The sequence below is a fragment of the Molothrus ater genome, chromosome 20 (assembly GCF_012460135.2).
Source record: "Molothrus ater isolate BHLD 08-10-18 breed brown headed cowbird chromosome 20, BPBGC_Mater_1.1, whole genome shotgun sequence".
Taxonomy (NCBI): Eukaryota; Metazoa; Chordata; class Aves; order Passeriformes; family Icteridae; genus Molothrus; species Molothrus ater.
Genome location: NC_050497.2, coordinates 3,773,838 through 3,789,515, shown reverse-complemented (window position 1 = coordinate 3,789,515; position 15,678 = coordinate 3,773,838). Strand labels below are relative to the sequence as shown.

General features: G+C 52.9%; 1 protein-coding gene across 1 annotated transcript in view; it reads left to right on the top strand.

Annotated features, from left to right (window-relative positions):
* The window catches only part of ASTN2 (astrotactin 2), a 352,354-nt gene that overhangs the window by 238,895 nt on the left and 97,781 nt on the right, over positions 1–15,678 (top strand). The window contains 1 exon segment of the mRNA XM_036393845.2: positions 11,183–11,448. Coding sequence (XP_036249738.2) covers positions 11,183–11,448 — 266 coding nt within the window.

Sequence of the window (15,678 nt, the reverse complement as noted above, 5' to 3'; positions counted from 1 at the left end):
AGCAGCCATCCATTCAAAAGGAACAGAACAGGGCTCACATCATTAAGTTATTATTCACTAGACTGGGTTTCAAATCCTTTGTTATTGTACTGCTTAGCCACTAAAAAATAGGGAAGAAAACCTTTCTCCTAGGGAAGAGGAGGAGGAGAAGGAAGTAGTGAAGTCTTTGAAATGAAGAGACAGTGGCAGAGGGATGTGAACACACAGCTCTCTCTGAGCAATGGCTGCATGCACACAGCATTCTCACTTCCCTGCTGGGCCTGCTGCCTTTCTCTTTGGGAAAGATTCTATGTATTTCAGTTTGCTGTGTGCTCCTGTGCAGAAAAACAGCTGCAAGGAAGAAAAGTTCTTTATGCTCATACAGAAAAGAAAGCCCCCTAATTTTAATTTGTCAGCTGCAGTTCAGAATCATTAAAGCCTGTATTTCAGGAAGGGATTCAGTGGCATGGCAGAATCTCCTGGCACCGTGCTGGGATCAGCTCAACAGTGGCAGGTTGAGTAGCATGGCCCTGGCCCTGGGGAAGCAGAAACCTGGGCACTGCCATGGAGAACAGAAACCTTGCTCTGAGGGAGGAAAAATCTATGATTTAAAATGGTTTTTAAAAATGAAACACAGGATACCAGGTTCATTATTCTTACTTTCCTTGGAAACACGTCAAAAGACTGGCTTAGGGAAGGACAAGGGAGCAGCACAGGCACCAAGTACCGAGTTACATTAAAAGCTGCCTTTAAAACAAGTATTTTCATTAAAGAACAACAGCAGATGGGATTTTAAGTCAGGTTGGGCTTTTAGAGAGCTGATTTATATGACATTCTTTTCATATATAACCCCCTTTATCAGAATGTCAGCATGCCCTCAGTAATGGGACATTATTTTTTCCTTTTATCTCCCTCTCACACTCGGCTGTGCCTCCATGGAAGTTTCCTTAACAGCGAGTTGTTCTTGCATGTCAGTCCCTCCCGGGGCAGTTCCTCTGACGCAGAGCAGGGTATTACAGAAAGCCTCAGCTGAGGATCAAGCCGTAAAACCGTGAATTATGCCAGTTTGGTTTCCTTACATTCGGAAGAAATTTCCTGCCGTGGTTTCTCTTGTCACCCGGTAGTTTTTAGTGAGCGCTTGCGGTGAGAACACCGGCTTCACTTGTAATTCAGAGCTCGTGCCATTAATGAGGGAAAATAATGGGGTAATGCTGCAAAATAAGCGCCGCTGACAGGAGTTATCACAACAACAAAACCAGCAGGACAACCCCTCGGTTTGGGGGGGGGTTTCAGTGAAAAATCCAAGGGTTTGTGTTGGAAGGACCTTAACCTTGGCCTGATCGAACCCTGGCCATGGGCAGGGGGAACGCGTTGGGGAGGGTTCACTGAAAAATCCAAGGGTTTGGTTGGAAGGACCTTAACGTTGGCATGATCGCAGCCCTGCCATGGGGAACACGTTCCACCAGCCCGGCCAGCCCGGCCCTGGGCACTGCAGGGATGGGGCGGCCATGGAGTGAGTGCCCGGTGCTGCTGTCTGACCGCACAGAGCACACGCCCAGCTCCGTGTGCCCGCGGCCGTGCTGGCTCAATGGCAGCGGGGCGGGGGAGGCTCGGTGCGGGCCCCCTCTGCCGCTGCTGCCGGGGGGGGACGGGGCGAGGCGGCCCCCTCGCTCCTACCGCTCAGCGCGGCGGGGCGCGGCCCGGTGCCCCCCTTCCATCCCCTCCATGCCATTCCATCCCCTCCATGCCGTTCCCTTCCATCCCCATCCCGTCCCGCCCGTCCCCTCTCGCCGCCCGCCCGGGGGTCCCGCCGTGCCCGCCCCGCCCTGCAGGGGGCGCCGCCGCCGCCGCGGCCCCGCGCGCGCTCCTCACCTGCCGCCGCTCCGGGCCGCGCCGCTCCCGGCGTGCGCCGCGCGCCGCGCGTCACGTGAGCGCGCCCGCGGGGCCTGCCGGGAGTTGGAGTCCGGGGCTGGCTGTGGGATGGGGGGGAGGGACACCGGGGGGACACCGGGGGGACCGCGACACCGGCACCGGCACCGGTACGGGGGGGGCTGCGGCGGAGGGGACGGGCCGCGGGATGGAGCTCGGTCTGCCAGGCCTGTGCTGCGGCTCGTGGTGAAAGGAAAGGTTAAAAGTAACAAAGGGAAAGCAGGAATGTATTTTCGGATTTGGGTTTTTTTTTTTTTTTTGGTTGTTTGCTTGGGTTTTTTTTTGTTTTTTTTTTTTTGTTTAATCCGGCTGTTATGTGTAATTTCGGCACGTGCGAGTTATTCACTGCCCTTTCCCTGATCAGGCAAAGCTGCTGCAGGATGAGCCCCTTCCCTTTCTCTTTCACCTTTCCCTTCCCTTCCCTTCCCTTCCCTTCCCTTCCCTTCCCTTCCCTTCCCTTCCCTTCCCTTCCCTTCCCTTCCTTCTCCTTTCTCCATTCTTCTCCTTTCCCTTCCTTTTCTATTTCCCTTGCCTTGCATTCCCTTCTCATTTCCCTTCCCTTTTCCTTTTCCCCTCCCCTTTTCCCCTTTTTCTCTCCCTTCCCCTTCCCCAGCAGGTGTCTGATAGCTTTTACATCACCTACTGAAAACATGTATTTCTTGTTCCATGCCTTGGAGCAGCCTGCAGGCCCCAGCACAAAAGGACTATTGGGTACAGCTGCAGCTCTGAGCAGTGGTAGCCAGAGGCAGGGATGTGGCCACTGGCCTATGGCTGGGCTGTGCCCTGTATTTCCTGAAGCCAGTGTCACCATCGGGCTCTGTCCCCTGTTTCCTGAAGCCAGTGTCACCATCAGGCTGTGCCCTGTGTTTCCTGAAGCCAGTGTCACCATCAGGCTCTGTCCCCTGTTTCCTGAAGCCAGTGTCACCATCAGGCTGTGCCCTGTGTTTCCTGAGGCCAGTGTCACCATCAGGCTGTGCCCTGTGTTTCCTGAAGCCAGAATCACCATCAGGCTGTGCCCCCTGTTTCCTGAGGCCAGTGTCACCATCAGGCTGTGCTACATGTTTCCTGATCAGGCTGTGCCCCCTGTTTCCTGAGGCCAGTGTCACCATCAGGCTCTGTCCCCTGTTTCCTGAGGCCAGTGTCACCATCAGGAGCACCGACCCCATTCCAGCCCCATCTTTGCTTGGATGTCATGAACCTGCTTTAGGGATGGCAGAGAGACCCCTGTGCTGTGACCCTGTGGAGCTGCAGAGCAGACTGAGGAGTGCCAGGGCTTGGGGCTTCCTTTGGGATCAGGGGAAGCCACAGGAACCGTGTCCTTCACTTCCCCCTGCCACAGGCAGCAGCATCTCATGCTCAGCCCAGGGCTGACCTGCAGCTGGAGCTCTGGAGGCTCAGCCTGGCAGGAATTCAGTGCCTGGGGAAGAGGCAAGCCCTCAGTTTAACCATTTCCCAAAATCCCTCCATTGGCCTCTCTGCCTGCAGCACTTTTCCACTGCTCACCTGCTCCAGCCGCCCTGACCTGTGCTGAAGGAAGTGCTTGCATAATGCAGCAAGTCTGGCCACCTTCTGCTGCTCTTGGTGGGTTTTTTCCACTTTGTTTAGAAAAGATTTGTTCATTTGGAAGGGATCTACGTCCCTGGAGCTGCAGGGATCAGCAGTGTGGGCAGTGGGTGCGCTCAGAGGCAGCAGGAGCAGATGCAAAGCCTGGCCAGGGTTGCAGAAGAAAATGAGTGAGATTTCTTTTTTTTTTTTTAACTGAGTCCCCTGTTTCAAGCCCCAGTGGCTCCCTGGGGGTGTTGCTGTGCCCAGGGAGAGGACACAGGGTTCACTCCCAGTTCCTGGCCTCACCAGGGAAATGCTCTTTCAGTCCCTGATCTATGGGGAAGAAAAATGGATGTAAACATTGAAACCAGGGTGGTCTGGCAGATCTTGTGAGGCCACCCACACCTGAAAATGAGCAGGGTGAGGAAAAAACAATGGTCCAAATAGGAAATAATCATTCAATGCATCCTGGGGAGAAAACAAAGGACTCTCTGGATTTAATTAGAGGTGACAATGACCTGCTGATGATGTTATCCATCATGTGCCAGTATGGGTACCCTACATGACAAGGAAGGATAGGAAACTTGTCCAGCCTGGGACCCTGCTCACCCTGCCAAAGCTCCTTTGCCAAAGCTGTGTTGCAGGGGATACTTTCGAAATCCCCTTTTACAGAGGGTTATCAGAGGTCTCTGAGAGCTCTTTTTTTTCTTAATGCCTCGGGCTTGCAAGTGTGTAAATGTCTCATCTGAAGCTGAGGTGAGATCCTGCCTGTCCAGCCTGCAGGCAGCAGAGATGATCTGCCCCCAGATTCTCTTTGCTGGTGATGCCTCAGGTTTAGCTTTTATATTTTCACATTCTGTGCTGCTTTAGTGTGTGGGTCTGAACTTCATATAAGGGGATGGTGAGCTCTGTGCACAGAGCAGGGAGACAAAACAATTCCTGCTCCAGCTGGGCACCAAGGACAAATGACCCAAATCTCAGCCCAAGAGCACAAACACCGTGGGCTGGAGAGAGAAAAACAAGCAGGGTGGGACTGCAGGGGCTAAAGCTGGAATGGGACAATGAACTGCAAGATGCAAATGGAGCAGAACTGATCCAAGGGAGAGACCCCGTGCCCGGCCGTGCATTTTGGGACCATTTTGGTTCATCTTGGGTGCAGCCCTGGCTGGGCTCTTGTGCTGCCCAAGGTGGATCCATGGAGGCTTTTTAATAAATCCCTGCTTTATTCTTTAGCTCTGTCCAGCCTCTGTTCTAGGGCAGCCTGCACAAGGGGACACCTTTGGGATCATTCCCAGAGCAGTGAGGCTGTGGCAGGCCAGGGGTCACACGTGGCACCAGTCACAAGCACAGTGGTGCAGCTCGCTGTTCACACCTTGGTGTTGGACCTCAGGATTGTGTTTAATTGAGTTTGGTTAATCAGCTGGGAGCACAGCATCATCAGGGAGAGAGGGTGTGGAGAGGTGCAGAGGCAGTGTGGACATAAAGGTACTCTTCCCCAGGAACTGTGGTGGCAGGACAAGGGGTTATGGATACAAACTGAAACAGGGAAATTTACATTAGATATTGAGAAGAAGTTTTATTATTGTAAACTATTATTTATTATTTATAAACTAACAATTATTGTATTGTTTTTTTATTGTATGGTGGGGCACTGGCACAGGTTTCCCAGGGAGGTTGTGGCTGCTCCATTCCTGGACATGCTCAAAGCAAGGTTGGATGGGGCTTGGGGCAACTTAGTCTAGTGGGAGACATCCCATCCCATGGCACGGGATTGGAACAGGATGATGTTTTAAGGTCCACTCCATATTCTAGAAACATTCTATAAGCAGGAGATTAAAACAGATCACAGAGCCTCACACTCGGGAGTTTATCAAGCACCGACACCCAGGGGCTGTTACACATTCACTGTGCTGCACTGCTCTCCCCAAGGCTGGGCTGAGGATGGAAGGATGAGACCCTGTGAGTGGCATGGAGGGGCCACGGGGCAAGGGCAGCAGGATGTGGGGGATGGTGAGTGTGCTGGGATGGTGTGCCCGTGCCAGGATGGTGTGCCCATGCCAGGATGGTGTGCTGTAACCTGGGATGGTGTGCCACGTCCTGGGATGGTGTGCCATAACCTGGGATGGTGTGCAATGGTGTGCTGTAACCTGGGATGGTGTGCCGTAACCTGGGATGGTGTGCTGCATCCTGGGATGGTGTGCTGTAACCTGGGATGGTGTGCCACATCCTGGGATGGTGTGCCCATGCCAGGATGGTGTTTGGCATACTGGGATGGTGTTCCCAAAGCCGCAATCGTGTGCTGCATGCCAGGATGGTGTTCCCAAAGCCGGGACAGTGTGCCTGTGCTGGGATGATGTTCCCAAAGCCGGGACGGTGTTCCCAAAGCCAGGATGGTGTTCCCGAAGCCGGGATGATGTTCCCGAAGCCGGGACGGTGTTCCTGAAGCCGGGACACTGTTCCCAAAGCCGGGACGGTGTTCCCAAAGCCGGGATGGTGTTCCCAAAGCCGGGACATTGTTCCCAAAGCCGGGACGGTGTTCCCAAAGCCGGGACGGTGTTCCCAAAGCCGGGATGGTGTTCCCGAAGCCGGGACACTGTTCCCAAAGCCGGGACGGTGTTCCCAAAGCCAGGATGATGTTCCCGAAGCCAGGATGGTGTTCCTGAAGCCGGGACGGTGTTCCCAAAGCCGGGACGGTGTTCCCGAAGCCGGGACGCTGTTCCCAAAGCCGGGACGGTGTTCCCGGTGCCGGGATCCCAGCGCCGTCCCGCCGCGGTGCCACGAGAGGGCAGCAGGGCCCCACGGACCGGCTCGGGCATGGCCGGGACCCCGCCGCGGGGAGGGACGGCCGGACAGCCCCGCAGTGACCCCGCAGTGCCTGTCCCGAGCCCCGCATCCCGCAACCCCCGGCTGAGCGCATGGCAGTGGCATTCCCACGGGCTTTCGTGCCCCGAGTCCCAAAAGTCGCCCAGCGGTTCCTCGGGAGCAATCTCCTGCCCAACCCACAGCTGAGTCTCTTCCTCTTCCCAGAAAGGACCTTGGGAGCATCCTGGCAGGGGTCACCTGCTGAGCTCCGGGACTGGGGTGTTGGTGGTTGTTTGCTGGTTTGGCTGGGGCGGTGTTTCCCCCTCATCCTAGAATGGTTTGGGTTGGAAGGGACCTTAAATCCCACCCAGTGCCACCCCTGCCATGGCAGGGACACCTCCCACTGTCCCAGGCTGCTCCCAGCCCTGTCCAGCCTGGCCTTGGGCACTGCCAGGGATCCAGGGGCAGCCCCAGCTGCTCTGGGCACCCTGTGCCAGGGCCTGCCCACCCTCATGAAGAAGAACTTATTACTGATAACCCATCTAACCCTGCTCTCTGCCAGCCATTCCCTCTTGTCCTGTCCCATCCTTCCTGCACACATGGATGGATGTGCCAGACTCACTCCCCTTGGACACTGTGCCCATGCCTTCCTCACAGCCTCAGCAGTGTTTGCCATCACTAACAACAGGCTCTTAAATTTGTCCAAGCTCTTCACAGACCTGCTGGCCACTGCACTGACAGTATCTCAGTGCAGGAAAAATTCCCAGGCAAACACATCTATTGATTTCCTTTCTAACTCCCTTTGGATGGATTTGCCAGCAAAAAGGGTATTATTCCACCAGGTGATAAACAGGCAGCCTGTGTCAGTGGGTGAGTCCTGGCCACAAGTCCCCACTGTCCCACCTGTGGTGGCACTAGGTCTGTCCAGTGAAGGGTGCTGTATGGGGAAGGTGGACCAGAATTCCCTCTTCCTTGCATAAAATGCAAATCCCAGTTCCTGAATCCGTCCCAGCTGAGCAGCCTGTTGGTGTTGGTGGGGTTAACCTGCTGAGCCTGTAGGAATCCCTACCTGGGTCTGTTCCCACTGTTCCCTCTACAACTCCAGCTGGAGAGCCTTCTCCTGTCCTTGTTCCAAGCATTTCTGCTCTTCAGGAGATATCACTTCCTAGCCCTGATATAGCTGCATTCTTGTGGCAAGTGGAATGGTTCCCAGTTTTGGGATGACCTGGGGATCTTTTGGAAGAGGTGTTGTATGAAATGCTGAGCCACTAGGAAACCCATCTTCTCCTGGGAGCTCTCAGGACAGGACAGCACTCCAGTACAAATTAGGCATTATGCTGTTGTTTTTGTTGTAGTGGTGGTGTTCCCCTGCTCCCTCATGTCCAGGCACCAGGAGGTGCTGCTGGTAATGCTGGAAGCATTTTCCCACATCAGCAGCTGCTGCATCCTGAGCAGGGACCCCTTTGTGCATGCACACACCTCGTGTTGTAAAATCCTGGTGGAGCCCAGAAACAGAGCCAGCCATCCCAGCAGGCAAAGAGTACCTCTGCACACCCTGCTCTGCTCATTCTCCCTTCCTTCTAAGGCCTGATGCCTGACACAAAGCTGTTATTTTATTTGTTTGGTTGTGGTAGTTGTTTGTTTATTTGGTTGGTTGGTTTTTGTGTTTTGGGGTTTTTTTGGTTGTTTTTTAAACCCATGTTTCAGACAAACAAACTAAAACTCCCACAAGTTGCCATGATGTGTCCAACTGCATCTGAAGCTCTCTGCTCCCAAACAGATGTTTCCAGGGTTGAGCTGAGTTGCCAGCAGTGTTAGTGACAGCATGCTCAGATTCAGGGGCTGATAAGGGATCCCCATATCCTCACTGCTGCAGCTGAGCCTCCTCCTCTTCCCAGAAAGGACCTTGGGAGCATCCTGGCAGGGGTTACCTGCAAAGCCCTCCCCCAGGAGTGAAGCAGAGGCTTTGCAGGAGTGTCCTGGGAGGTTATCCTGTTCTATATAGGCAATAAAAGCCAGGCTGAGCCTACAAGAACTTGTTGGGCTTCTCCAGTTCACTGCTGAGCCCTCTCCTTGCATGCAGGGAACTGAAGAGAGAACCAAAACTCATGTCAGATGTAGGGCAGGGGGAAACTGAGGGACCCCAATTCCATCTTCCCAGGCTATAGTTGCAATGGCAGGTGCAGGTGTGTGGTTTTGGGGGAAATTACCTCTCAGATCTGAAAACCTCCTCTGTGAGATGCTCTGAGTGGTGGGCTGAGAGGGAAGTCCAGCAAGGAAACCTCCAGCTTTCTAGGGATGAGGCACCTGAGCAAGCAGATGAGGAGCACCTCCTCCTCAGTGCCTGTCTCTGGCTCTGGAGGAGCTGGCTCACAAGCAGGGTGTGCTGCTGCTGCTCCCAGATAAGTTCCAGTAGCAGAAACGGGGGGATTATTTTGTTAGGGCTGTGTGTAAGCACCCCAAACACATCCCACAAAAGCTACCAGGAATTGCCATCCAGTGCTGATGCCATCTAAGTGTTTGGATGAGAGCTGGCAATTTGACAATGCAGCCAGTTTCCCTCTGCTAACCCTGGTCCTATTTCATTTTCCTCCTTTGGAGTTGTACCCAGAGCCCTCATACAAGGGAAAACCATGGATCTTTGTCAGTCTGCAAAGGAATCCTTTTCCCCAGTGCAGCTGGGATCTGTTCTAAAGAGGATCAACTGCAGACAGCCAATTCCACCTCAGCCATGAAGCCTGCTCTGCTCACAGGTCTGCCATGAATCACCCAGCTCTGTGGTTGATCTGTCATTGAGCCCATGGCTGCTGGGGAAGGGCAGCTGCTCTGCTCACAGTTTTCTACCTTACCTCATTTTCAGAACTCTGGGCCTTCATCTGTGCAGCTCCACCTGAGCACTGCTGCTCCTGAAATGGCTTTGTTCCCACTGGTTGGTATATAGTGATCCATAATTCTTAGCTATAAGGCAAATAATTCAGAAGGAAGGTTTGATATCCTGTTGCCAGCCATGAGATAACTGATTCCACCGTCTTTTCAGCCCTGTGTTCATGTCCTCCCTTAAAGAATGGCTCCAAAACTTCCTTCTCCATGAAGGGTCTCTAAAGTTGCTTCAGCTCTGGTGAAGAAGCTTTGCAGCCTAGAAGTGTAATTGTCTCCTTTCTCTTCTACACATACTTCAGTAGTGATGTTAGAAGATGCTACTCTTAGTGATAAATGAGAAGAGGCTCGTGGTATCCCCTTATAAATTCCTTCCTTCTCTGCCACCCTGTTTTTCAAGGCTTCATGCCTTTCCCTTATGAGACTTGAAGTTGCCTGGAGCTGATCTTCCAGAAAATGATCTCTCCAAGAAGCAGCTCCAACTGCTGTTTCCCATGTCTGTGTACACCAGTGTCTCCCTAGATGCTGAAACATCTCTCTGCAACCTTCTTTTAATTTATCTTAGCAACTGCTCCCCTTCTATTCCACTAAAACACGGGTCGGTTGGAATTTGCTCGTTCTCCCCATCACAGCTTTGATCCTGTGCACAGAAGTGTTCCCTGACAGCCAGACAGCAGGGAAGGGCTGTCCCTACCCTGAGGGCTCTGGGAGTCATGAATGAATGCTGTTTACTTGGATTTCCAAATGGCTTGTGCCTTGCCAGATCAGCTGCATGTCACTGCAAGCCCAGTGTGCTGAGACAACCCTTGCTCCTCTCAGGACTGGGAATTTGTTGCTAGAGGAAACAGCCATAAGATGAAGAAAGCCTTTTCTTCTGTAGGTCTATCACCAGGTTATAAAAGTTGGGCCTTCTTGGGTCAACCCAGCTACAGACAAAGAATTTAAATGGAAGCGTACAGGGCAGACATTGGAACCATGTCTCCTTTGCTCAAGTGTGATGCTTCCCTTGGCCTTAGCAAGTGTTTGGAGGAACACAGAACAATGTAAAGGTTCTCCAGGTTTATTCCCTTCTGCTTAAGATCACCAGGAGGTTTCCCAGTGGGTTTCAAAGGCCTGACTGTTTCCTGCAAGCAGTGTTGGCAGTTTGGTTCTGGTAATGCCTCCATCTATTCTCCAAGCACTGAGTTGGTTCTCATACCTGCTTTTCCTCACTGCCAAGGGGCTCCATCCCTCCATGAAGTCCTTTTGCAGCCTCTTTGGATCCATTTCACTGCCCTGGATAATGTCACCCACAAGAGTGACCTGAGGACCACAAGGACTAGAGGGGGCTGGTGTTAGGGTGGGAAAAAGGGCATTCAGCTCCTTGGCCTGGTCCCTTTGAGGATTTTTCTCTTGGGCAGGGAAGATACACTGAGGTGATTTTGTCTCATTTTGGAGCACAGAAAGTGGATATGCAAGTTAGAAAACAGAAGAACATGAGTTAGAAAAGAGAAGACCAATCCGTTCTGTAGTTTGTCTGGAAAAGCTCACACTTCCAAGGAGTGACCAGCAAGTCCTGTTTTTCTCCTTTTCTCCTTGACCTTTCTTTTTTTCCTGCTCCCACCTGGCCTGCACCTTCAGCAGCTGCATTTATCCTGTGTGCAGCACAGTTTGGCTTTGGGAAGAGCCTTAAGCTGAGCTTTGTTTAATTCTGTTTGGTTTCTTCCTTTCCCTCACCCAGAAACAACTGAGCTTGGGAGCAAGAAGGAGCTGAAATCAGTGCCCTTCATCACGTACCTGTCAGCTGACAGCCCAGGTGCTGTCAGATGACCACCTGATCTCAGGTGTGGAGATCCCTGTCCCTCTACCTACCACCTGTGCCAGTGGCCTGGCAAGGAGCAGCTCAGAGATCAACAGGGTGGTGCCTCTGTACCACTTTTATTCTGCTCCCACCTGGCTTGCACCTTCAGCAGCTGCATTTATCATGACTGGAGGACAGTTTGGCTTTGGGAAAAGTCCTGAGCTGGGCATTGTTTAACTCTGTTTGGTTTCTTCCCTTTCTCTAACCCAGAAACAACTGAGCTTGGGAACAAGAAAGAGCTGAAATCCATGCCCTTCATCACGTACCTGTCAGGCCTGCTGACAGCCCAGATGCTGTCAGATGACCACCTGATCTCAGGTGTGGAGATCCACTGCGAGGAGAAAGGGCGCTGCCCCTCCACCTGCCACCTGTGCCGGCGGCCTGGCAAGGAGCAGCTCAGCCCCAGCCCGGTTCTGCTGGAGATCAACAGGGTGGTGCCTCTGTACGCTCTGATCCAGGACAACGACACCAGGGAGGTGAGTGACGGGCCAGCCCCACCTCTGTGACCTCACCCTGTCCCCTCTCAGGTCCCCTCCTGCAGTTCCCTGGAGCGAGGCAGGTGTTTGCATGTGTGGGATTGTTGTAGAAGATGAAACAGGAAAGCCTTATAAATAGGATTGCCTGGCAAAAGGTTTTGAGAATATAGAAACTATAAGCAAGATTGATATGAAAGCAAGCTTTGAGATCCCTCAGTTACTGAACAACTGGAAAACAATGGTGTGGCCAGCTGAAGGTGATCCCCTTTTGATGGAGCAACACCCTCTGCTTGCAGACAGGCCCAAGGGTCAGAGCAGACCCTGCCAGCTTGGCAGAAGGGGCCCAAAGAGGAGTTTGTAGGGTTTAAAATGTAACACAGGATGGTAATGTAATGATTCTTATAGGCTGTATGGAAATGCTGTAGGATTTGTATCTTGTACTAGATTGGTTAGTGAGAATCAGAATATTCAACACAGAAGAAGATTTATGGTATTGTAATGAAAACCTCACGCTCTTACCCCTTTTTACTCCCTTATGCTTTTGCTCTCTTACCCTTTTACTCTCTCACTCTCTCATCCTCTCTCCCCCTCTCTTCTCTCAGGCCTGCTCTGAGCTGTGCCTGGCAGCTCCCAGCAGGGCCCTGCCCCCAGGCCCTTTGCAATAAACCCCAAGTTCCAGCCCTGGCTCCAGAGATCTCTCATCTCCATCCATCCCCACCTGTCCTACCCCCTGACGCTCCTACATGGGATGGTGTTGGTGATGGAGCTGGAAGGTTCTGCTGCCCACAGCCCTCTCAGACCTGCATCTCCCTGCCTTCAATAGGTTCAAGACAATGCCAAGACCTCAGTCATTCCCAGAGTCCATGCTGGTGTGCAGGATGTGTCCTGTGGAGAGGTCTCAGGAGCCAAGCACCAGCTCAGTCCCTCACTCCTGGCTCCAAGATGTAGGACAGACCTATTTGAGGGGGGGCTAAAGTCCTCCAGGGCTCAGTGTGGCTTTGCAAAGGTGCAGAGGGAGGGCAGAACCATCCCCTTGGGACAGTCCCACAGCCACAGGAGGTCCCTGCTACTCCAGGAGAGACCAGCCAGGCTGGAGGTCAGCGGTCCCTGGTGTTGGGCTCCTGCAAGAGCTTCAGTGTTAATCCTGTGGAGACTGGGTTCCCACTTTCTCTGCTCACTGCCACTCCCACCCCTCTGCACAGCCTTCTGACCCCAATCTCAAGCCCAGAAATGACAGACCTGCTTAAAGTCACTTATTGGCACTGAGCCTGTACTTGATTGGGATGTCTCAAGTGAGCCAGCGTGCAGCTGTGGGTGGGCTGCAGAGGGCTGCAGGTCAGGAAACAACCCTGGCACCTGCAGGTGTGAGCCCCAGGAATGATGCTTCATTCCCTTCCCACTCAATAGAGAGAAGAGTCCTGATGCTTCTCCTGGTACCCAAGTTTCTGGGTACTGTCTCTGGTTTCTTCCTTTCCCTCACCCAGAAACTACTGAGCTTGGGAACAAGAAGGAGCTGAAATCTGTGCCCTGGGGTGTCTCTGGGGAGTTTCTGGGTGCTGTCTCTGGGGAGTCACTCCTTGCCTACCTCTTGATCTGGTTCCTGCTTTCCCATCTATCAGCCCTCTTGGTCCTTGCATGAAGCCATGCCTGACTTCCACACCTCAGTTTCTGGGACTTTTCCTCAAACTCCCTTTCTCCCACTGTTTCCTTCATTCTCAGCCCACCCTGTGCCTGCTTTTCCCACTGGCAGTTCTTCTGTAGAGGTTGGTCTGCCCTGTCAGTGTGCCCAGGGCAGTGCTGGGATGAGGCACTACAGGTACAGGGAGAGCAGTGGGACAGCTGGCTGCCTTCAGGCAAGAAAGATGTGCATCCCAGAAGCAATCTGCTGGAAAACATTCTTTTAGGGATTCAATAGGTACATTAGCCAGCAAGGAGGGGATAACAGTGAAGAGCTCAGCAGGATCTGTAGGATTTCCATGGATCCTGCATCACCCTGTGCCCAGGTGACAATGCCAGCCTGCCTCTCTGAGCCTGGCTGCAATCTCCTCCCTTCTTCCTCCTCCTCATCTTCCTCCTCAGCTGTCCCCCCAGTCCTGCCAACACTGCTGGGCTCACTCGGGGCGCCTCCTTGTCCTGAGGAGCTGCAGTCTGTTCCTTCCCTCCCTCCTCCCCTGGCCCCATCAGCTGCAGCTGGAGCCCAGCCTGCATTGTGCTTTCTGCTGAGAAAACCAGCGAACAAACAAAGCCCCAGCACAGACACCCCAGCAATATTCCCTGGGGTTGTGCTCCCTGCGTCTCTCCTCCTCTTCCTCTTCCACCTGCTCGCCCAGGGCTGGAGGGGCATGCCCTGGGAGCCTGTCCCTGTGTGAGGGTGCTGTGTGGGGGGCTCCCCTCGCCCCAGGGAGCTTTGCTGGGCAGGGCTGGGATAAGAGGTGACAGGGTGTGGGCTCTGGGCAGCTGCAGGGTGGAGGGGATGCTGCCAGAGCAGGCACTAAGGGAGCTGGCAGTGAGCAGCGTGTGCCAGGACAGGTCACTTTGTGCCATCTCAGTGCAAGGGGGCAGCAGGTGGGATATGCTCTCTTGTCTTACCACCCCCTCCTTAGCTGGGTCTGGCTGTTTCAGCTGTAGGCTTCTCTTGACATCCCCTCCTCTCATCCCTTCCTCCCTACAACCATCCCAGACCATTCCCATGCTTGCTCCAGCAGGACACAAGGGAGTGTTTTCTGCATTTCCTGTCCCTATTTCTCTTTCCTAGTCATTCCCATACTCTCTGCATGAACCCCTTGTGTTGCATCAGCTCCATCACTTTCCCCTTCTTGCTCACTTCTGATGGGCTGTCCTGCTCCCTCCATCCCTTCACCCCAGCTTGTTTCTCCCCCTTCTCTCCACTGGCCTCTCTCCTGCAGGATTTTTATTCTCTCCCTCTCCTTTTTTTGCTGTCCTTGGCACCACAAGCAGGGGCAAATCCTGGTTCTGAAGGCTGAAATCCAGCTGAGGACCTTGCTGCTAGCTCTGCACAAACCTTGGTTCTCCACGTGGTGGTGTTCACAGGGGTCCCAGGATGAGGGAAGCGATGAGGATCTGACTCCATGTTTCAGAAGGCTGATTTATTATTTTATGATATATATTATATTAAAACTATACTAAAAGAATAGAAGAAAGGATTCCATCAGAAGGCTAGCTAAGAATAGAATAGGAAAGAATGATAACAAAGGCTTGTGACTGACTGAGACAGTCCGGACAGCTGGACTGTGTTGGCCATTAATTACAAATATCCAACATGGGCCAATCCCAGATGCACCTGTTGCATTCCACAGCAGATAATCATTGTTTACATTTTGTTCCTGAGGCCTCTCAGCTTCTCAGGAGAAAAAATCCTAAGGAAAGGATTTTTCATAAAAGATGTCTGCGACATCTCTGCACTGGAGGTTGTTCCAGGCAGCCTGGGCTGGGCAGAGCTGTAGCTGCCTCTCTGGAAGAAGTGGAGCTCATGGGGGCCATGTGCCTCTCCTGGAGAGGATGGTTTGGTGTGGGGTTAGTGCTGCCTCTGTGGAAAGCTGTCCCCATCCTCTTGTGGCACCATGAGCTCAAGCATGATGGATGCCCATGGAGGGCAGGAGCATCATCTCTCCCTCACCTTCCCCTGTGAGCAGGGAGGGTTACCATGAAAGAGAAAGGGATTTAGGGGTGGGAAGGAGCTGCCACCACCACGAGGACATCAGCCTGTCAACCAAGACCCAGCAGAGAGCCAGAACACCACCGAGTTTAACTGTGACTTGTGCACTGAGAGGTTCCCACAGGGTGTGTCCCACCAGGAGCACCTCATGGTTCATCTGAGTGATGAAATACCCATTTTCAGCACCAAACAGAGGCCAGGGGTGTCGCAGGCACTGCAGAGTGGTGTTCTCCTGTGCCATAAATAGGATTTTCACTTGGCTGGGCTGAACCAAGTCCGGCATCTCCAATCCTGAGTGCTCCATTGCCTGCTTTTCTCCCTTCACATAGATGGTTCCTGATCAATGCAGTGAGTGCTGACCTTAGAGGAACTGCAGGCACATCCCAACTCCTGCAGTGTTAAAAAAAAGAAATTGTAAACACTCTTTACATATGTGTCCACAAAGACAATGCTGTACAGACAGATAACAAGGTCATTAACAAGGTGGATATTGACTTCTATAAACTTGGCTGAAAGTTTTCCTGTATAAGCTGAGCAGCAAAGATGAAGCAAAA